At 39.2% G+C, this 22,333-nt stretch overlaps 2 protein-coding genes and 1 pseudogene across 2 annotated transcripts; 2 read left to right on the top strand and 1 right to left on the bottom strand.

The window, feature by feature from the left end:
• Positions 1–4,299: 4,299 nt before the first annotated feature.
• Positions 4,300–6,594, top strand: LOC107645647 (alpha/beta-Hydrolases superfamily protein). The gene is made up of 3 exons (XM_016349725.3): positions 4,300–4,929; positions 5,516–5,757; positions 6,075–6,594. Exons 1-3 carry the CDS (start codon positions 4,465–4,467, stop codon positions 6,319–6,321), a joined length of 954 nt encoding a protein of 317 aa, XP_016205211.1. The 5' UTR covers positions 4,300–4,464; the 3' UTR covers positions 6,322–6,594.
• Positions 6,595–6,646: 52 nt separating this feature from the next.
• On the bottom strand, positions 6,647–8,469 carry LOC107645648 (large ribosomal subunit protein eL18). The gene is made up of 5 exons (XM_016349727.3): positions 8,338–8,469; positions 8,162–8,251; positions 7,959–8,087; positions 7,668–7,850; positions 6,647–7,032 (listed from the first exon to the last, which is right to left on the bottom strand). Exons 1-5 carry the CDS (start codon positions 8,338–8,340, stop codon positions 6,874–6,876), a joined length of 564 nt encoding a protein of 187 aa, XP_016205213.1. The 5' UTR covers positions 8,341–8,469; the 3' UTR covers positions 6,647–6,873.
• An 11,710-nt stretch (positions 8,470–20,179) lies between these two features.
• LOC148554548 (uncharacterized) lies at positions 20,180–20,738 on the top strand (annotated as a pseudogene).
• The last annotated feature ends 1,595 nt before the right edge of the window (positions 20,739–22,333 follow it).

The following is a 22,333-nucleotide window of genomic DNA, read 5'->3' as shown; positions in this document are numbered from 1 at the left end:
TTATCACCCTCTAATTGGAATTAATTGACCAAGGAATTGGCTGTTGATGAATTTTAGAGGAGACTAGGAAGGTCTAAGGAATTAGGGTCTAGTCACATATAGTTTGTCATAAATTAAATCCTACATGATTAAAATAGTTAGTAAGAAAAATTAATCCGGAAAAATGGATAACTCTGAAATCTTAACTATCTTCTCAATATTTTATTCCCAACTTATTTATCTGCCTATCTTTAATATTTTTTTATATTGTTTAATGTCTTTTATATTGCATCTCAACACTATTTTCTGTTTGTCTAACTAATCCTATCAAATGCTATTGTTGCTTAATCCATCAATCCTCGTGGGATCGACCCTTACTCACGTAAGGTATTACTTGGTACGACCCGGTGCACTTGCCGGTTAGTAAGTGTGATTGTAAAAAAAAAACCGCACCATATATATACCTCAAGCAGTCTCACAATGTTCCTGTCCAGCGCATCTATCGTGGCGTTCACCTTCAACAGAGCCGCCACCACCAATCCCTCCTACAAACAAGGGCGATACTAGTCAACACAGGTCAGTGAGGAGACATAAATGTTTACCTTATACTGGTTATTCAAGTCCGCATACCTCCGAATAAAAATTAGATGAAGGACACGCTTGAGGTTTTCCTCTATTACACCGGCTGAAAAATACTTGCGGCCTTCATTCGAACCCATAACACCCTTACCCCTTCGTCATTTTGCATCCAACCACCAACACCTCTTCCGGGAGACTCTCACACAAAGTTTCCTAAGTCCAGAAACAACAACCAACACAATCCAGGTAAGTCATCCCAAATCCCTTACTGCGATTCGATTTAGACCGTCTGTTGGTTGCTTCACGGAATCCCGCAATCTGATTGTGTGAAACTGATATCATCAACAACCGAGTCCGTCGGTACATGTTGCATATTTTTTCCTGCAAAAAAAAATTTATTACTATGTTTCCTTGCATCGTCATTCTCGTCATATGGGGCCTTTGCTTCGACGGTAGGGAAAACCCTTATCCAATCTCGTTGGTGGTGTTCCTTTACAGGGGTGCATTGTTTGCTGAACCCTTGCCTTGCCTCCACTATCTTGCGCCAGCTACCTTCTCTGCATGTTTCATCTAACATGCAATCCTGACGGTTTTTATCATTCCTTAGTCCCATGGCTAGCCTGCCTGTTTGCTTTACTTCGCGATTCTCGGTAGAGCCACTGAGTTGCAATAGTAAAAAAATGACTCACTCTGGAACCCCTTGATTTACATTTCAAAGCTTTTGCACATGTTTCTGTTGTTCGCTTCCAATTTTTTCCCTTCTCAGATGAAACCCTAAACCCTAACGATATTTTCGGTTCCTTCAATTTTTGGTCGCGTGCCGTGACAATGTGTAACTATTTGAAAATTCAATAGCGGAGCCCCACTATTATGTGTTATTGTTTAATATACTATTTCACTCCATCCACATTATGACTCTCAAGGCTGTTATTTGTTCTGTAATAGGTGAACATGTCTTCATCCAGGAATAAGGGGAAGCGACCTGCAACAGACGTTCAACGAAAACAGCAACACCGGCCATTGCATTTTCTGAAGCTAATAATAAGGCCCGCATGCTTCAAACTGGTAAGCCACCTCCGCTGACACGTACATCACAAGACACCCAATGTTATTACTTCCTGAATGATCAATGTGTTGGCCAACACTTGCCAGTTCTTTCGCAGGCCCTCTTGATCGGTCCAGACAAACTCCCAAGCCAGACCCCCTACATAACCCTGGTAGTCCCTGACGGCAGGGGTATCGGCCATCGGTGCTTCTGGAAACAACAGCAAAATGGTAGCATCACATTGACTCGTAGTTGGCTAGAGTTCTACCGGACGTACCAAATTAGTCTAGACTCAATTCTTCTTTTCAAGCACAAGGGCAACTATGAATTTCAAGTACGTATCTTTGACTTCGGTGGCCGCGAAAACACATACCAGCCCTGACCGTCCAAGGAACCGCCGTACGAAGCGAAAGGTACTTACCGGCGTGCCCGCTGTATCAATAATCCTTCCTCACACAAGGCGAAAGCGATAGCTGAAACACACAAAACCAAATGGCCATTCTTTGTCATGGACCTCACTAACCGCGTCTTACACTCTCACCTGTTGGTAAGGCACCAATTCATTTTCTTGTACGTGTCTTCATCAATAAATTTTTTCTCTGTTAATGATCTGCTGCTATGCTACAATCAGCTAAATGTCCCTCATCTGAGCCATTTCACTGGTCAGAGACACACACTCTTCCTATCACACGGACACATTGAGGTCGAGGTCACCTACACCAGATTTAGTGGCAAGCGAGACGGTAGCTTCGGGGTCATCTCCGGAGGCTGGGCAGACTTTGCTAGCCTGTGCAAATTCGAGCCTGGAGGTGTGGGAATCTTCGAGGTCATGTCAACTGAGCCAGTCACAGTACTGTAGGTCCAATGGAGCAACGATGCTGCATGCTCCTGAATCATGCTATCTTTATGTTGTTAACCAGACTTGTATTTTGTAGATTATCTTTGTGTATCACTTTTTGAGAATTCCGTTACTTGATGTACTAATTCCTGGCAATAGACCAAGTTTATTGTATTTTGTGGATAATGCTGTATCGCTTTTTGTTTACAATAGACTATGTTTTTTCACACACTTACTATTAACCACCTACGGCAGGGGTGTTGTCTGCGTGTAATGTTTATGGCTGCTGCTACGCTCTAAAATGCGTCCCAGCTTGCTAACCAAACTGAACTCCATCTGCAACCTTCTTCTTACATTATACTGACTAGTACTACTTTACTTCAGTGAATTTCTCCATTATTAATTCTCTGCATTCATTATGCTGTAATTAAAATGGCTTAATAAGAACAAACAAATGTTTCTCATACACCAACTCCCAAATTAAGGTTAATCTTGAAATCACTTGCGATAGAATAGCACAACATTTTGCATCTGCATCAAGGTTTTTCAGATACATGTCCATGTAGAAGTGCTACTTTTTTTTTTGGGTACTTTGTAGAAGTGCTACTTGACCAGTTCTACAGGAGCATTGGGGTAGCATTATTAAGGTAATAGAATAGCATTCGGCCTTTTTTTTTTTTCGACAAGAGTCCAGGCCTATTGCGACATCGGACCCGAAACCAACAACTTTTCTATCGCCAAACAATTTTCCTCCTATCGACCCAAAAAAAAAAATTCCCTCCTCCACGCCAGTCTTGTATTTTTGTTTCCACCTCCATTGCCACTATCTATTACCAACGACCATTACGAACTTCTTCTTGCCAACACCATTTTGCGAGATGGCATCTTCATCATGTCGCTGTGTCTTAGGAGTGGTTGTGTTCTGTTTTCTATCTCTCATATCAGACCCATTTTCTTCTCCATCCAAGATCTGCAACGCTAACTAGGTGTCGTCGTCGCCACTGTTAAAGACCCTCAGGCACCTTAATTCAATCTCCCAACCTCGACGAGGTTTGTCGCTGAGTATACGGAGCTCTCCCTAAGTTGCCGCCGTTGCGCCGAATACCCTTCCAATGTCGTCTCCTTTTCATCGCTGCACTGAGTCACCGAGTACGGTGACCATTAGAACGTGCGTGGTACTTATGGGTGCTTTTTGGGGATTTGGATTTTGTATTACAGGTTTTTTTTTTTGAAGAGGGTAGCCCAGGTTCTAAGTACCATGATAAGCAAAAAAATATTGACCCAATTCGTCCAAAAAATAGATAAATCGGTTCTTAAAAATCAAATCGAACCAAACAACACTGAACCGCTCTGCAAATTTATTAAAGTTTGGGTTAAATATGGAATTGGGGAGAACTGCTGTACGAAAGCCATCCTGGCCCTTGAATCAACATCTTTCTACTTGGTTCATCAAGGTTTGGAGAATACTTTTTCCACTAAAAACTTTCCCATGTTTTTTAGTTTTTTTTAGTGTTTTTATCTTTTCTGATACTGGTATTAGTAGGTGAGGACAGTAAAATAGAATAATGAATAGAGAGATAGAATAAAACAAAAAAAGGTAAAGTGAGAATGACGACATTAATAATGTAGTGTGAGATTGGGTGGTGGACATGGGTGATGATAGAAGAATGAGATGGAGAAAAAGATTGGAGCGAATAGGAGTGATAATAGTAATAATGTTGAGAAAATAGTAGATTAATAATTTTATTGCAATTTAATAATTGACTAAAAGAATAAATTATTGACCAAACTGTCTCAAATAAAATATATTTTTTGGGAGTTATTTTATAAAAAAAACAAATGTTGAAATTCGTCTAATGACTATTTAGTATTTACTCTCAAATAAAAAAATGAGTAGAGAGTCAATGGTTTTGACCGAGCAATCTTTGTATTGTATTGAAGAAAGGAGAGGGCAGGGCAAAAGCGATAAACACTAAACGGTGCATCATCTTCGCTCTGCATCATCTTGCTAGAATTCTCAAACATGGAGAAGATAGAACACACGTGGGTCAACACCAACGGTATTAAAATGCACGTGGTATCCATAGGTTCAGGCCCCGCCGTCCTCTTCCTCCATGGCTTCCCTGAGCTCTGGTACTCATGGCGCCACCAGCTCCTCTCCCTCTCCGCCCAAGGCTACCGCTGCATCGCCCCCGACCTCCGCGGCTACGGCGACACCGACGCCCCTCCTTCCCCCTCCTCCTACTCCGCCCTCCACATCGTCGGTGACCTCGTCGGACTCCTCGACGCCCTCCGCATCGACCAGGTCTTCCTCGTCGGCCACGACTGGGGAGCCGCCATGGCTTGGTACTTCTGCTTGTTCAGGCCCGATCGGATCAAGGCCTTGGTCAACATGAGCGTCGTTTTCCGACCCAGAAACCCTAAGTGGAAGCCCCTTCAGAGCTTGAGGGCTATGCTTGGCGATGATTACTACATCTGCAGGTTCCAGGTCAATTTTCTACCCGAATTTAATCCTCTAAATTTGTCCTTTAATTGCATTCGTTCATGTTTGCGACTACTTATGCACGTTCTGCTTAGGTGAATTAGTTTTTTAATATATGTATAATGCTTCAACCTTGTTTGAGTTCTTAGTTCTTACCTTAATTTCACAGCAACGTCTGTAATAGTCTAATATACGGTTCGTATTTGCTTTAATAATCAGTCTAAGTTCAGAAAGAAATGACATATTGGTTATTTGTGCTCAAAAGATGTTGGGGACTAAATACTTAATTTGGTACCTTGTACTATGCTAACTAAATGTTCTAATTACTGCCAAAATATTGTCCCTTGTGCGTGTTAGTTCTTCTTTGACTCAACTTTTTCTTCCATCGTTTTCCTGTTTTGAGTTCCAAACAATAATGTAGGCTTCTTAATGCAACCTTCACAATTAAGTTCCTGATGTTCATGAATAAGTACCTGTCGAATCGAATTCAAAATTGACCACAAGTTTAAATACACTTTTATGTCTTATGGTAAAAATTGCTAGTTCCATGCATCCGTATACAGGTTAATATGTTGTATTTGGTGTGCCGCAGAAACCTGGGGAGGCCGAAGAAGAGTTTGCCCGAGCTGGTACTTCAAGAATAATAAAAACATTTCTTGTGTCGCGCGATCCACGCCCGCCTTGTGTGCCCAAGGAGATCGGATTTGGCGGTTCACCTAATCTTCGGGTTGCTTTACCTTCATGGCTGACTGAAGAAGATATCAATTATTATGCTAGCAAATTTGACCAGAAAGGCTTCACAGGCGGGCTAAATTACTATCGAGCTATTGACCTGTAAGCTTCTTCTAACTCTCACTGTTAAACATTAATATACGTATATTGTAGCTGCCTGGAGTTAAAATTTTCATTCATGCAATAGTACCAAGTCAATTCTACTACCTGTTGAGTCTGTTGGTCTGCATCCACTCCTTCCTTATTATATTCTCATATTCCTTCCGTTAACTGTGACAGAACGAATGTTGTTTTATGGATATATGTGTTTTCAATTTTCATAATCATATTACTTTTCTTGTTACTCTAGATTCTAGAATTAGTTGAACCAGACCTACAAATGCATCAATGATCAAGTAAAATTTGTTTATTGTGTACAGAACCTGGGAGCTGACAGCACCGTGGACTGGAGTACAGATCAAAGTTCCAGTGAAGTTCATTGTGGGAGACCTGGATGTTACCTATAACACTCCGGGTGTTAAGGAATATATACATGATGGTGGATTCAAGAAAGAGGTGCCATTCCTGCAAGAACTGGTTGTAATGGAAGGAGTAGCTCACTTTATAAATCAGGAAAGGCCAGACGAGATCAGCGCCCATATACACGACTTCATAAAGAAATTTTAATCTCCATTATCCTTCGTACATTCTATTTTCAGTATTTTGGCTCCAAGGATTTCGCTACCTCAACTTAGGTTACGTATAAAAGAATAAGATTACGCGTTAAAAACCATCCGCACCCAGTTCGAGCATTGAGTCATTCCCACATGACCTGGATCTGTAATGATTTCTAGGTGGGGTTCTTTTGGCAATTACGTGTATTTATGCCTTCTGTTCTAAGTAATTCAGGAAACTGAATAGCTTTTGAGTGCGGCAAATAGACATGTTTTTACGTTAAAATACAATTCATGTTCAAAACAAGTTAAAAAATAATCAATTAGACAAGCAAAGGTAACGATCATGAACAAATGAAGAAAATCTACTCATTAATCCTTTCATAGAGTTCATTAGAACAGTAGTGATAAACCAAAATTGTTGAGCGAGTTCCAATCCCTTTTCCCCTTTGAGGGAAGAAAAACTGAACTAAAATCAACTGTTTTAACGACACAAAAAGAAGGAAAACAATACAGAACGGTCACATGATAAAACGGAAAATCCTTCATCTTTGAGCTCCAGAACTCAAACTCTGAAGCCTCTGCTATTCCTTCTTCCTCTAGCACGCTCAAATTTCCGTCCCTTTGCACGAACGTAGGGCTTGGTGTGACTATGGGGCACACCAGGTGCTGGTCCAAAGTGCTTGACAGCCTCGCGGGCATTCTTAGGGCCTCTAAGAAGAACCTGAAACAATATCCCAAATATAATTTCATTATTTTTTATACTCTGCTAACATTTTTCCTTCCTCCGTAGAGAACTAGTTGATTTGAAAAGAAATCATTACTTAAATAAAAGCTAAATATTTTCAAAAGAAAAAAAACAAGTTTTAAATCATAATTTCCTTTTATTTTGAAACCCTAACAATGCACCTAGCAAAACAGTAGAACAGAAGTGCTAGTTATATTTTCTGTTCCCTCTAAAGCTATCCTAGCAGAAATGCAGAACACAGAGTAGGGCCCTAATAGCAACTGTCATAGTGGATCTTAATTAACTGGGATGAAAGTTGCTGGAGACAAATAATACGTTATTATATAAATAGAAAATACAGTGGTTTGAGGGGGTGAAAATGTAAAGATCGTTCAGGGATCAAGCAAATTATGTGCCAAGTACAAGAAACTCTGGACTCCAAATATCACCAATCATCAAATTGATATTGAGTGTTGGAATAGCAATGGGGACATCCGCTAAGACGATAACCATAACGAGTAACTAATTGGTCATTACAAGGGTAAAGCATTCGTAATATGAAATCTCAAAGACAGAAGAGAAGAGCACACAATATAGTTAAGTAGAGACAAGAGCTGAATTAAAATCCATACTGTGTTCTGGCCAAGAGGAGCTCTAAGAGCAAGCTGATCAAAGGTAAGACACTCGCCACCAGCCTTCTCAATCCGAGCTCTGGCAGTTTCAGTGAATCTCAGGGCAGTTACCTTCAATGCAGGCACTTCATACACCCTAATATCATCTGTCACAGCTCCAACAACTACAGCTATCTTATCCTCCTAATCCATCCAACAAACAAAAACAAAAGCTTCTTTAAACTAACATCTCAGGTTATAGTTATACAGTTCAAATGAATTGAAATAAAGAAAGGGGCATAGAAAAGCTACCTTTCCCTTCATGTAACGGATCAAGCGGGAGAGAGATAGCGGTGGCTTGTTGACTTTGCTCATGAAAAGACGCTTGAGGATGACGGCGTTGAAGTTACTACCAGTCCTCCGAACAAGGAAACGGTATAGCTGGAAATAGGGCCAAAATTTGAATAACGTAAACAACAGAGGAATGTGCAAGTGATGATGATGAAGAAAGGTACCTTGACGAGGAGCTTGAGGTAGATATCATTGGATTTGGGGGCTGTACGCTTGGTCTTCTTCGACTTACCTCCTGCTTTCAAATCGATGCCCTGAAACGAAACAAAAATTCAGAGAGTTGAGGTTAAATCTACAGAGAGTAGGGTGTGGAACCGTTGAGAAGCAATGTTGGACATACCATGGTGGATGGAGCTGCTTGCTGCTGAGGGAATGGAGCTAGGGTTTTGCTTTTGCTTAGGGTTCATGTTTTTATCTGCCCTTGTTCCGTCAAATATTCAAAACCCGACCCGTTGACCCGATTCATTTCTTAGAGGGGCACATCAAAAATCAATCTTTCTAATTCTTTCTTCTTTTTATTTAAATGTTATGGTCCTTTTACTCCTTTGTCAAATTTTACATCTCACTCTCCTAACGCTTGATTTTGAGTAATACTTTTTTAAGATGTATCTGGAATTTTTACAAATACAAATTTTTTATTTTATTTTTCATAAATTAAAAAAAGATTATGCACTATTGCACTTGTATTTATAATTTTCAAAAAATAAAAAATTTAAAAAACATTTAAAGTATAATTTTTTAAAAATAATTTGTGTTTATTAAAATTAAAAAGTCTAATATAATTTTATAAATTAATTAATTTTATATTTAATTCTTATATTTATGTATAATATAGTATTTTTAAAGTTTAAAAATTATTTTATCAAACACAATTATTTTTTTTCAAAAATATTAGAAACTTTTTATATTTTAAAAAGCTGAATTTTACCATTCAAATTCTTTAAAATTAGAAGCTTGAAATTTAAAATTAAATTATTTTTTTCAAATAAATTATTGTATTACCATTTATTATCATTTACTATTTTATTGGTAATATTTTAATAGTAGTTAAAATTGTAAATATATTAGGGTGTGTATGAGTGCAATGCACAAAAAATCAAATATTTGTTGTATTTATACCTGAAAAGTTTTAAAAATAAATATTTTACGTACATATTTAACTTGTATAAAATAAATTTATATTTTTTGTCATTTATACAATTGCTAAACAATAGTATAAATTAAAAAATTCACAAAATATTTAAATTAAAAAAAAGTATAGTATAATAAATAAATATCTCAGTGTTTATAAGAATATATATATATATATATATATATATATATATATATATATATTTTATAAACAACTAATACTTCATGTCACGGTAAATTTTAGAATGTTAGATTTAATGGTATTTGTATAGTTTTCTAGAGTGTTTGAGAATGCTTTAGATGATTCCGGAATGTTCTAGAATGTCTTAGAAGGTCCCAGATTTAGAAGACTCTATAAGGTCATAGAGTAATCTAAAAGAGTATGGATGTATATAGAAGTATGAGAAGTAGTATGGAATAATCTAGAAATATATAGAAAGTTGTGATAGGATAGATATTTGTAATGAAAGTTCTGGATGATTAATCTGGACTGTTAATTAGATTTAATCATAACCATCCATTAAGGAGGTGGATGACTATAAATAGGACGTGAGAGTTAGAGTTGGTGTGTGAGTCATGTGTGAGTCATTTGTAATAAACACTTGAGTAATAAAGTGTTCTTTGCACCAAAACTTCTTTTCTCTTGTGTTCTCTTGTATTCTTAGCTTTCTTGTTAAATACTGAGGGTTAGGCTGACTTGGTCTTAACTCAAGAGGTTGAGTAAGTCCAAGTGCCGCACGGTAGCGTTGGAGTGTGTCTAAGGCTGTGACAATTTGGCATTAGAGAAAGGTTCGAGAGGGAGCACAAGTGGTTTGTGGGTATGGCTTCTAGTGTAACCATTGAGCATGTTGAGTCTCAAAGGGGAAGGGATACTATTCCTTCTCAATGGGGAAGCAAGAAGGTGCGCTATTCAAGTGAGCCTAAATGTAAGAACTCTAACTTTTTAGAATAAAGAGTTTCTATGTTGGAGAATGTTCTATCCTCTATGGATGAGCGCTTCCAAAGGATAGAACATGACAAGGAGACTCTCGAGACTCACGTGTTAGGAGAACTAGATGCTTTCAAAGAAAGCATGCTCCAAATCTAAGAGAAGCTTGAGAATTCCTTGAAACTATTTGAGGAAGTTCGAGTTTGGTTCGAGGAAGTAAAATCTCGACCAACCATTATTAGGGAGACGACAAAGATTGATCTCCCAATGCCAAAGGAGTTCAAGGGCGTGAGAGATGTTCGAGAGGTGGAGAACTTCCTATGGCAAATGGAGAGGTACTTTTTGAAGGAGAAGGGGTGGTCGAAGAAGCAATCAAGGTACACACTGCAGCTCTCTACCTTTCTGATAATGCTACTTTGTGGTGGAGGAGAAAATGCGTAGATATGAAAAAGGATACTTACAACATATCCACATGGAAAGATTTCAAAAGAGAGTTAAAAAGACAATTCTTCCCTGAGAATGTGGTCTATGAAGTAAGAAAAAAGTTGAGGGAGTTGAAGCACAAGAGTACAATTAGCGACTATGTAAAGGAGTTCACAACTCTTATGCTTCAAATCCCCAACTTATCATCAGAGGATGCATTGTTCTTCTTCATTGAAGGACTCCAACCTTGGGCAAAGCAAGAACTACAAAGAATGAATGTTAAGGATGTCGATGAGGCCATCGTGGTAGCCGAATCACTCACTGAGTATCATAGGGGAGACTCTAAACCCAAGTCTTCCTCCAAACCTAGTTCTACTAAAGGTGGGGGAGACAAGTGGAAGAGTTTCTCAACCAAGAAAGAAGGAAAATACTCTTCAAAGAAAGAGTACGAGAAAAAGAAGAAGACTTTTATGCCAAAAGGAGAATGCTTCGTGTGCAAGGGACCACACTAAATGAAGGATTGTCCCGAGTTAGGGACTCTGGCATCTATCGCCGAGGAACGAGAGGCCCAAACTCAAGTAAATATGTGTGTTGGATCTATCCAACTCATGAATGCTGTGAAAGGCAAAGAGGCAAAAACCGCAGAAAAGAAAGGTTTGATATATGTAAAAGTCTTTATCAATGAAAAACCCGGCTATGATCGACACTGGTGCTACATACAACTTCATCACACCTAATGAAGCAAAAAGGCTTGGGTTGAAGATCACCGAAAAGAATGGCTGGTTCAAACCCGTGAATACCAAGGGTGAACCCCTTAAGGGAATAGCAAAAAGGGTTGAGATGACTATTGGTTCTTGGAAGGGTCTTGTGGATTTCTCAGTAGTACCGTACCCATGGACGATTTCAAAATAGTCATCGGGCTTGATTTGCAAAGGAAGGCAAATATAATACCTATGTCATACTATGACCATAGTTGTAAAAACCGGACTGGACCGACCGGTTCGACCGGAAAATTGGTGAACCAGACCCCTAATTGGTCCGGTTGAGTGATATGATCGGATAAGGAAGAGAACCGTTGAGAATCGGGTTGAACCGGCCAGTTTTGATGAAAACTGGAAAACCGACAGTTTCTGGTTAACCGACCGGTTCGGAAGCTCTTTTTTTTTATTCATTTTCCAAAACGACGTCGTTTTGGTTTATAAAAAAAAAAAAAGAAAAGTCTCGTCGTATACGCACGGTACCCCCCAAACCCCACTCCCAGGCCTAGCTTCCACTTTCCACTTTTCCCCCCAACCCTAATCCCTTAACGGCTAACCCTCTCCGCCACCACCTCACCTCACTCTGTCACAGTGTCACTCACCCAGCCACTGCCGCCAGCCGCCCGCCGTCGTCTTCTTCGTCTCACTGCCGGTCTGAACTCCGAAGTCTGAAGGAACTAAGGAAGTAGGAACAGGACAGACCCGCAGATGTCTCTCATTGCCGTCACCGTTGCCGCACCGTCGCCCTCGCCGTTGCTGTGCCGTCGACCTCGCCGTTGCCTCGCTCTTCTGCTCTGTCAAACAGGTTAGCTCCAGTTCTCCTCTGTAGTCTGTTCTGCACTTCTTGCTGTTACAGTGTTATGACTTATGAATAATGTTGTTCTGCACTTCTCCTCTGTTCTCCAACAACCTTAAACTGCACTTCTCCTATGTTATTCTATTATGTGTTGAAACTTAAAATTTATGGGATGAATATGCTTGTTGAAAGCTTGAATCTATGAAATATGAATTATGTTGTTTTGTTGATTTGTTCTGTGTTGAATATGCTTGTTGAAAACGTGAAAATTTGTTGTTTTGTTGATTTGTTCTGGGATGAATATGCTTGTTGACTAATGCTTGAAACCGAGGTGTTGAATATGCTTGTTGAATATGAATAATGTAAATCTAATGTTGTTCTGTTATAAATATGCATGTGCTGTGAATATTTAAGATTGCTGTGAATAATGTAATTATTTAAGATTGCTGTGAATTTAACTATTTAAGCCTTTAAAGTTGCTGTCTTGTTGAATAGGGAATAGGAATTAGGGAATTTAGGATTGCTATTGTTTTATACTTTTGCAACTTGCCGACTTCGAAATCACTCTTTGGATTTAGTTTATGAATTGTTATCCTTATTGTGTTTAATTAAGATACTAATGTACTAGTACTAACTAATTTCATGTTTATCTTTATATCAATTATATTTAGACTTTGAAACTTGGTTGTTTTTAAAATGTTGGTGAATAACTAAAGATATGTATTTTGAATTTATTAAGTTTATGACTATTTTTAGTATTTTATATTTTTTATTTACGTAAAACCGATTTTACCAGTTCAACCAGCGGTTTATCAGTTGAACCAATAAACCAGTGGACCAGTAACCTGACCGGTTCGATCACCGGTTCGATTTTTACAACTATGACTACGACATAGTATGTGTCATGGAGAAAGGATCTCCATGCATAGTCCCTACAGTCTCTAAAGCTAGAGGACCACCAATGCTCTCTGTGATGCAACTCAAGAAAGGGTTCAAGAAGGGAGAGACTACATATTTGGCTCTATTACAAGAGGAGTCAACATCTGAAAGAGAAGACGTTCCTCCCAAAATTAAGGATGTCCTTGAAAAAAATAAGAATATGATGCCTCTCAAGTTGTCAAAACAACTACCACCTGAGAGAAAGATGGACCACAAGATTGAATTTGAGTCAGGAGTAAAGTTGCCTGCCTCAGGACCTAATAGGATGGCACTGCCAAAACTTGAGGAGTTGAAGAAGTAACTCAAAGATTTGCTAGATGCTGGGTTCATCCGTCCATCAAAGGCACCTTATGGCACACCAGTCTTGTTCCAAAAGAAGCATGATGTTTCGCTGAGACTATGCATCGACTATCGAGCACTTAACAAGGTAACCATCAAGAACAAATATCCTATTCCTTTGATAGCCAATTTGTTTAATCAACTTGGTAGAGCCAAGTGGTTCTCAAAGCTGGATTTGAGGTTATCACCAAGTGAGGATTGTCGATGGTGATGATCCTAAGACTACGTGTGTCATGAGGTATGGATCGTATGAGTGATTGGTGATGCCTTTTGGCTTGACTAATGCTGCTGCAACCTTCTGTACCTTGATGAATGAGATCTTTCGACCTTACCTTGATCGGTTTGTAGTGGTCTACTTGGATGATATTGTTGTCTATAGCAATACTTTGGAGGAACATATAGAATACTTACGAACCGTGTTTAAGATCTTGCGAGAGAATAACCTATATGTGAATAAGGAAAAGTATTTCTTTGCAAGGGACGAAGTCCATTTCTTATGACACATCATTAAAGATAGAACTATTTGCATGGATCAAGGAAAGGTGGAGGCTATCAAAGAATGAGAGCTGCCAAATAAGATATTTGAATTGAGGTCATTCCTTGGGTTGGCTAATTACTATCGGAGGTTTATCAAGGGATACTCCGCCAAGACTGCACCATTAACTAATCTTCTCAAGAAAAATCACTCCTGGGAATGGTCAAAGGAGTGTCAAAAGACCTTCGATGAGTTGAAGGATGCTATCACAGAAAGACCAGTACTGGCACTGCCAGACTACTCAAAGGTATTTGAAGTCCACACGGATGCTTCTGACTACACTATTTGAGGGGTTCTGATTCAAGAAGGATATGCTATTGCCTTTGAGAGTCGCAAGTTGAATGATACAGAGAGGCGATACATTGTCCAAGAGAAGGAGATGACCGCGGTAGTGCATTGTCTGAGAACTTGGCGTCACTACTTGCTTAGTTCACACTTCATCGTCAAGATAGACAATGTAGCTACAAGCTACTTCCAAACTCAGAAGAAGTTAAGCCTCAAACAAGTTAGGTGGCAAGATTTCTTAGTTGAGTTTGATTTTGAATTTGAATACAAGTCAGGCAAGACTAATGTGGTAGCAGATGCGCTGAGCCGTAAGACTGAGTTGCCAGCCATTTCTATGGTCGAAGGAGATATTGTGCATATTATCAAAGAAGGGTTGCATCATGATCTATTAGCCAAGAAGTTGGTGGATTTGGTTAGAGAAGGTAAGACCAAAAGATTTTGACTCGAAGACGACCTTCTCTATACTAAAGGAAAAAGACTATACATCCCTAAATGGAAAAATCTAAGAATAAAATTAGTAAGAGAATGCCACGACACCAAGTGGGCTGGTCACTAAGGTCAGCGAAGGACCTTGGCACTTATTGAATCTTCTTATTATTGGCCTCAAATGAGAGATGAAGTGGAGAGCTATGTGAAGACTTGTCTTGTGTGCCAACAAGATAAGGTTGAAAATAAGACACCAAGTGGGTTGTTGGAACATCTGCATCCATCATAGCGACCGTGGAAAAGTGTCTTTCTAGATTTCATCTCTACCTTACCAAAGTCCGAGGGGTTTGGATCTATTCTTAGGGTAGTGGATCGAATTTCGAAGTATGCTACCTTTATACCTGCCCCTACGGACTGCACTGCAGAGGAAGTAGCACGACTATTCTTCAAGAATGTGGTGAAGTATTGGAGATTACCTAAGAGCATCATTTTTGATCGAGATCCACGCTTCACAAGACGACTATGGACAGAGCTGTTCAAACTCCTTACGTCAGAGCTTCATTTTTCAACAAGCTTCCATCCTCAAATCGATGGGCAGACTGAGAGAGTGAATGCCTTACTCGAGTGTTACTTGAGGCATTTTGTAAGCGCTAATCAGAAGGATTGGACAAAACTTCTAGACATTGCTCAGTTCTCATACAATCTGCAAAGGAGTGAGTCTACAAGGAAGAGTCCGTTCGAGATTGTGATTGGATAACAGCCGTTTACACCTCACTCTCTTTCTTTCTCTTACTCAGGGAAGAGCCCTGGAGCTTATCATATGATTAAGTCATGCGAAGAACAAGCAAATGTCACTCGTTCTTACCTCGATAAAGCTGCAAAGGGGATGAAGAAATGAGTAGATAAGAAGAGGAGGCATGCAAGCTACCAAGTGGGAGACAAGGTAATGATTAAACTTCTTCCACAACAATTCAAAGTCTTTCGCAAAGTTCATAAGGGCTTAATCCGCAAATACGAAGGGCCATTTGAGATCATTGGACGTGATGGGGAGGTTGCTTACAAAGTACAACTTCCTCCCTCTATGAAGATCCACCCAGTCTTCCATATGAGTATGTTTAAACCATATCATGGAGACAAAGACGAACCGAGCAGAGGTAATTCGAGACGTGCTTCGAGTAAGTCCGAGTGCCGGCACGGTAGTGTTGGAGTGTGTCCAAGGCCGTGACATTCAGTTTATAATATGTGTCCTTCACACTCTTAGACCATATCCATAAAGAAATTTTTAAAAAATAAAAAATATAAATAAAAGGTTCAAATAATATTTCATTAAATGTATATATTAAACTAAGATAATATATGTAACACCATATCACCCTAAGCTTTACCTTTAGCCATAAAGCAAAGGATAATAAAGTGTTACGACCGTTCTAAAACCCATACAATAATATATATATATATATATATATATATAGAAAAAAGTAATAATACTAAAAGCTTGATGAATGAATGAAAGCTCAAAATCGCATAAAGTGGAATTACAAACACAAAATGTTCACACATGATAACTAAAACGCGTAGGCACGACAAGAACAGAACATAATATATACAACCTTCCATAAAGCTCCATGTGAAATTACAAATGTAAAACGTTCACACATGATAACTTAAACGCGTAGGCACGACAAGAACAGAACATAATATATACAACCTTGCATAAAGCTCCAAGATACAAGGTAGTAGCTAATAGATAAACAAGTTGTGTGTGTGTGTGTGTGTGTGTGCATTATCTGAAAGGGGAACTAGCCGCAGCCCGCAAAGTTTAGGCTGACTAGTCAAAAGATACAACAGAATTTTATAAAAGGCTTACTTCCTATCTCTCTAAGTTTAACGCAAAAGCCTCTAAAACAACAAAATATACAAAAAATCAAAAGTGAGAGAAATCTACAACTAAATAAATAAAAGACTAAAATGTGATCCATCATCCGCTCTGTCACCATCTGCAAATTCACCGAGGTGGATTGCGACTTGCATCTGAAAACAACAACAACGTATGATATGAGAACCGGAGGTTCTCAGTATGGTAACAGTGCCCAATAAATAAGATATAAGGTTATGGGAAGCCAAAGACAATTCTAGAACTTCACATCGATATAATGATATTCAAGCTTAACGAAATGTATGAATTAAACCATAAACAGGGTAATCTAACTTAAGGGATATCTAACTAAACTAGTCACTGCTGTCCCACAGCCTTCACCAACCTATCCTCCATGCGATTCCATTGCCACCGCCTACCAAATCTCCTCAATTCCAACAGAAAACACAGGTAATGCAAACAAGTAAAGTACAAGTGATATACATATACAGCAAGTAAATCAAATAGTAAGTAGACATGTGATTCATTTAGGCATAACAAAAGTTAAGAAAAACAAACAAGTACATAGAAGATTCATATGATGAATGTCTATCCTATTAACTCGTGATATCACTTGCCGGTTCAACTGCCAACCCGACACATCCTTTCGGATGTAGCGTTTTTGTCACGCCCAGGAATATAGTGCCCTACTCACTTTTTCTTGGCGCTTCCTGGTGTATAATGTCTAGCCCACTTATTTCTGCGCCCCGTGGATATAGTGTCCGACACACTCTTTCAGGTTATAATGCTCGAGTTTACTCTTGCGGCAGAGAAGGTTATGTGAGTGGGAGACTACCACAGCCCTCACATCTAAACATAGGCGGGAGATTGCCACGGTCCCTACGCCGATGCCGTACCTCGACAAACAGGATTTACCACCGTCCTTGCCTGAGGCGCATAGCGACTTTCCAAACCAATGTATTTTATGTGAGTAGGAGACTGCCACAGCCCCTATGCCGACTTACCAAATTTCAGCATATCAGTAATATATAATCCTTGTCAACATTCTGGTCCCAAACTCATCATAACCATCATCAATTCTCAATTTCATATTCTCATTCCGTTATCAACTCATCATCAATGTACTACTCCACAACTCAACTCTCACTAATTTCATCCACCCGTCTTAAAAAACCAAAGTATCATCAAACCCCGATTTGCCTAGCATAAATCGGAGAAAATTCTATTCAACTATGTGTTTGTTTGGGCGCCATTATTTTGATAAAAAAGATCTTTTTTATTTTTTAGTGTGTTTGACAAATTTCTAATAGTAAAAGTAAAAGCACTAAAAAAATTAAAAAAAATATATTTTTTGAGAAGTTGTAATTTATATCTTTTTTTTAAAAGATCTTTTTTCCTTAAAAAAATATGTTTTTCATGTAATAAATAAACAAAAAAGTACTTTTATATTGTTACACCCAAACATAATTGATAGATAAAAGATATTTTTGCATGAGATACCCAAACATAAAATTACTTTTACTTTTCCATAAGATCTTTAAAAAAAGATAACTAAAAAAAAGATTTTTTCTTAGAAACTCAGCCAAACGAACTCTATATCATAAGCTTTGGTCATTTCTAATTTAATCGCCACTTTTACTTCTAAGCTCTACCATTTTGTTGTAAAATAATGCTGTACTCGTGAGAAATAAGAATATTGTGAGAAATTAATCTATCCTTTATCAAAGTACTCTGGTTGAAACTTACTAGTTTATTCTTTGTACTTTGAAGCCTATGAATAAGGACTTTAGATATAAACTTTTTAAACAACTGAAAAAAGATTAATAGGCTCCACCTAAGTCATAGAATTCACATCCAGAATATTCGAAATGAGGTAGATATGGATGTGATTAAAACATTTGAGGATTCTCCCACCTTAAAAAAGCTATATAGAGCTTAGAACACATTCCTACTATATAAGTTCTAATAGTATTGAAAAAATTTTACGATCATTGTATCATTTTTTAGGATACATTGTGGGTGCATACTAAAAATGAGGCTCTTTTTTTTCATTATGGATTTGTCATTGGTGTTGTCTAATGAAATGGATGCATGACCAATATTTCCACTGCTATGGAACTTATTCAAAACGTAGGTAACGTTTAGCATTGTTTTTATTTATTTTATTTTATTTTATTGAGAGAAAAAGACAAACGCAGCATGCGTTTTGTTTTTTCAAAACTTTTTAAATTTTTTTTAAATTTCCTTTAAAGCCAATCGTAAGCTACGTTTTGATGTGGTTTGTGTCAGCTTTTTCCATAAACGCAGGTTGTGTTTTATGGGCTGTCAGCCTTTTTTGTTGAGAAACTAAAAACGCATGTTGCGTTTTGTTTAAAAAAATATGTTTTAAACACGAGTCTGGCCTATAAATACGAAGCAACACTCTCATTCAGCTTGCCTTACTCCATTTCTACTCATTGTATTCTTTTTTCTTACACATATGTTGTAGTTCTGAATTTTTTTGGCAGTCAGGTGTGTCAAAAAATCGGATTAGGTGAGGTTGCAGTTATGAAAAATATTGCAAATTTGCGAGTATATTATAACGGTGAGGTTATACCAAACACACATGAGAGAGTAACTTTTGTTTGTGAATGTCTGTTGTTATTTGCTATTCCATGTACCATGAGTTTTGTAGAGTTGCAAAATGGACTTTGTAATAACATTCAAAGCCACATTTCGAAAAGGGTGAGTAACATTTTATACAGGAATCCTGTACAAGTATTTGGTGGGTTGATACAGTTTCAAATGATGCCCATCACTGACGATGCCAGTATGCAGCATATGTTATGTATTTATCAACAAACCCGATTTCATGTGCCGATGATAGAGTTGTACGTTGAGTTCGAACAGCAGTCAGAGTTGGGCGCGGTCGGGGAGGAGGTCAATGTTGATGAGCTCGAGGATATAGATTGGGAAGAAGATAATAATGACAGTGAAGAGGAATTCGAAGCAAACTATGAAGTCGATGACGAAAATGATGACGGAGACTTGGCAAGCAATCTGGCGGTGCAAAATTAAGCAAATACGATTGTAAGCCAGCACCCGTTTGGTGTTCCGTCTTTTATGCGGACATTAGATCTTGAAGCCATGCATGCCCCGGAATTTCCTGAGTATGCAAATACGGATATGTTATGATTATTAACTCAAGTTTTCTATAGTGCTTATTTTATTTTCCTTGTCTGACTGATGGTGGTGCGCATGTCGTAGGTGAAGGCAACGCTGCGGCGGAAGATGGCGAGTTTAGGGTCGAAATGAAATTTGGTTCGAGAGAGTCAGTGATATCTGCAATCAAAAGCTACACCATCTCTAGAAGAGTTGATTACACTGTGTATGAGTCTGAGCCACAGACATTCTATGCGAAATGCAAGGGGTATGGTGCAGGGTGCGACTGGCTTATCCGAGCTAGCTTGATTCGAAAAAAAGTTTGTTGGGAGATCAGGATATACAATGGCAAGCACACGTGCACCGTGGGCATGATTTCACAAGATCATGCCAAGTTGGACTCGAACACAATTGCAGATGCCATTAGGCCGTTGGTCGAAGCAGACCCCTCGATAAAGGTGAAGTCTGTTATTGCAGAAGTCCAAGGCAGGTTCAACTACGCTGTGAGTTACCGGAAGGCTTGGTTGGCAAAGCAGAAAGCTGTCGCAAAAGTTTTCGGTGATTGGGAAGTTTCTTACCAGACTCTTCCAGTATGGTTGAAAGCAATGACAGTGAAGATGCCAAGGTCTCGTGTTCAAATTAAAACACTCCCCGTTTACCGTGAGAGTGAGGAGATTCAGGGTGTAAGAGTTCTGCACCGCGTTTTTTGGAGCTTCTATCCGTGTATTGTAGCATTCAGACACTGCAAGCCACTAGTGCAGGTTGATGGCACGCACCTGTACTGAAAATATAAAGGTGCACTTCTGGTAGCGGTTGCACAAGATGGAATCAAAACATTGTGCCTATTGCATTTGCGATTGTCGATGGCGAGACAGCAGACGCATGGTTGTTTTTCCTAACCGATTTGTGGAGATATGTTGTACCATTGATGGTGTGGGTATTATTTCTAACCGCCATACCTCCATCGACACTGCAATAGCTCGCAGTAACGGTGCATGGTCACCACCAAGGGCGTGGCACATGTACTGCATTAGGCACATCGGGTCCAACTTCTTAAGGAGGTTCAAGGCTCCATATTTGCATAAACTTGTGGTGAACACAGGTATTTCAACTCGCTGTTATGGTTCTATTCATAGTAAATTTGTGGCATCTGCTTATGATTAAATGGTCTGTTCTACAAGCTATTCTAGGACGGAGCAAGAGTACAACAAAAACTACCAAAGGCTTAAAGAGCGGGGTGAGGCATATACTCAATGGTGCGATGAGATTGGTGTTGAGAGATGGGTGTTGGCATTTGATGGTGGTCATCATTGGGGACATATGACGACAAACTTGGTAGAGTGCATAAATTCTGTCCTGAAGGGTGCACGCAACCTTTCTGTGACTGCCCTTGTCCGGTCAACTTTCTATCGACTGAATGAGTTGTTTACTCGGAAGAGTACCGAGGCTCATGAGCGTCTCCGCAACGGATTCACATATTCACAATTTACAAGGAAGAGAGTTGAAGAAAGCTTCCAATGTGCAGAAAACATTGTGGTCAACCGGTTCGACAGGCGCAACGAGATGTTTGAGGTTCGCGAAATGCAAGATGGTACCATTTACACTGTTAACCTTGCGCAACGACACTGCGACTGTGGCCATTTCTAGGTCGAGCGACTCCCATGTCGCCACGTTCTTGCATGTTGCGCCAACCAGCGTCTTGATTGGCAGGTGTACGTGCACGACGTGTACAAGATGTCTGAAATTTGCAAGGTGTACATAGGCGAGTTTGTTCCTCTGGGTGACCCATCTACATGGGATAGATATGAAGGAGCAAAGGTGATTGCCAACTGGACATTGAGGCGCGCGACGAAAGGAAGACCAAAGTCAACCCACTACTTAAATGAGATGGATTCGCGGGATATGCGTGGTCCTCGCAAGTGCACTATATGTGGACGCGAGGGACATAGCCGCAGCCGATGTCTTCAGCGCGCAGGTCCAAGCTCCGCTGGAGGTCATTAGTTATTAAGCTTTTCAATGTAACTTTGTTATGACGTACTTCACAATTATATGTTACTTTTTATGTAACCTCGTCATTTATTTTAACTTAGTTAACAATTTATAATAAATGGAGTATTTAACTTTGTTATGTATCTTTTTAATAAATAAACATTTCGTTCCAAAAGTGAAACATGATAATCTTAAACAGAGTTATATGAGAACAAGGTTAAATATGTCATAATAATAATACTGAACAGAATCATCTAAATACTCGGTACGACACTGAATACAAATCTGAATACAACATAGAATACAAGATCAACTACAACAGACTACTTCCTCGGTGCCTTCTTCGAATACAAGGATGGGGTGTATTTGTCCGGAGGCGCAGTCTGTGTCCGTAAGTTATATGAATGACCCTGAGACACACCGACATCCAACCCACTGCTTGCACCGAAATCTGTCATGCTCGCACCACCGGTGTCATACAAACTGGAACCACTTATCCCTGAACCACTCGCTCCACCAAGGTCATACCAGTGCTGCAAGTCGTATCCCAAATCCCCCTCTTCCTGCTACGGATACTCATTCAAATCAAACAACTGAGATCGTGGTGGTGCGGAAAGATCGGACGAATCTACATGACCCATCGACTGATCAAAGTCGAAGTCACTGGCATGACCTGAAGTGGCGCGACGACCCGCAGACTGCTGAGATGTAGCAGGCCCTTCCTGTGGTACCGTCGGAAATAGATAATCTAAATCTCTCAAGACCTGAGA

Source organism: Arachis ipaensis, chromosome B6, assembly GCF_059453495.1.
Source record: "Arachis ipaensis isolate K30076 ecotype BB chromosome B6, ASM5945349v1, whole genome shotgun sequence".
In the NCBI taxonomy this organism is placed as follows: domain Eukaryota; kingdom Viridiplantae; phylum Streptophyta; class Magnoliopsida; order Fabales; family Fabaceae; genus Arachis; species Arachis ipaensis.
The sequence above is the reverse complement of the archived record's forward strand: the minus strand, read 5'-3'. Positions and strand labels throughout refer to the sequence as shown.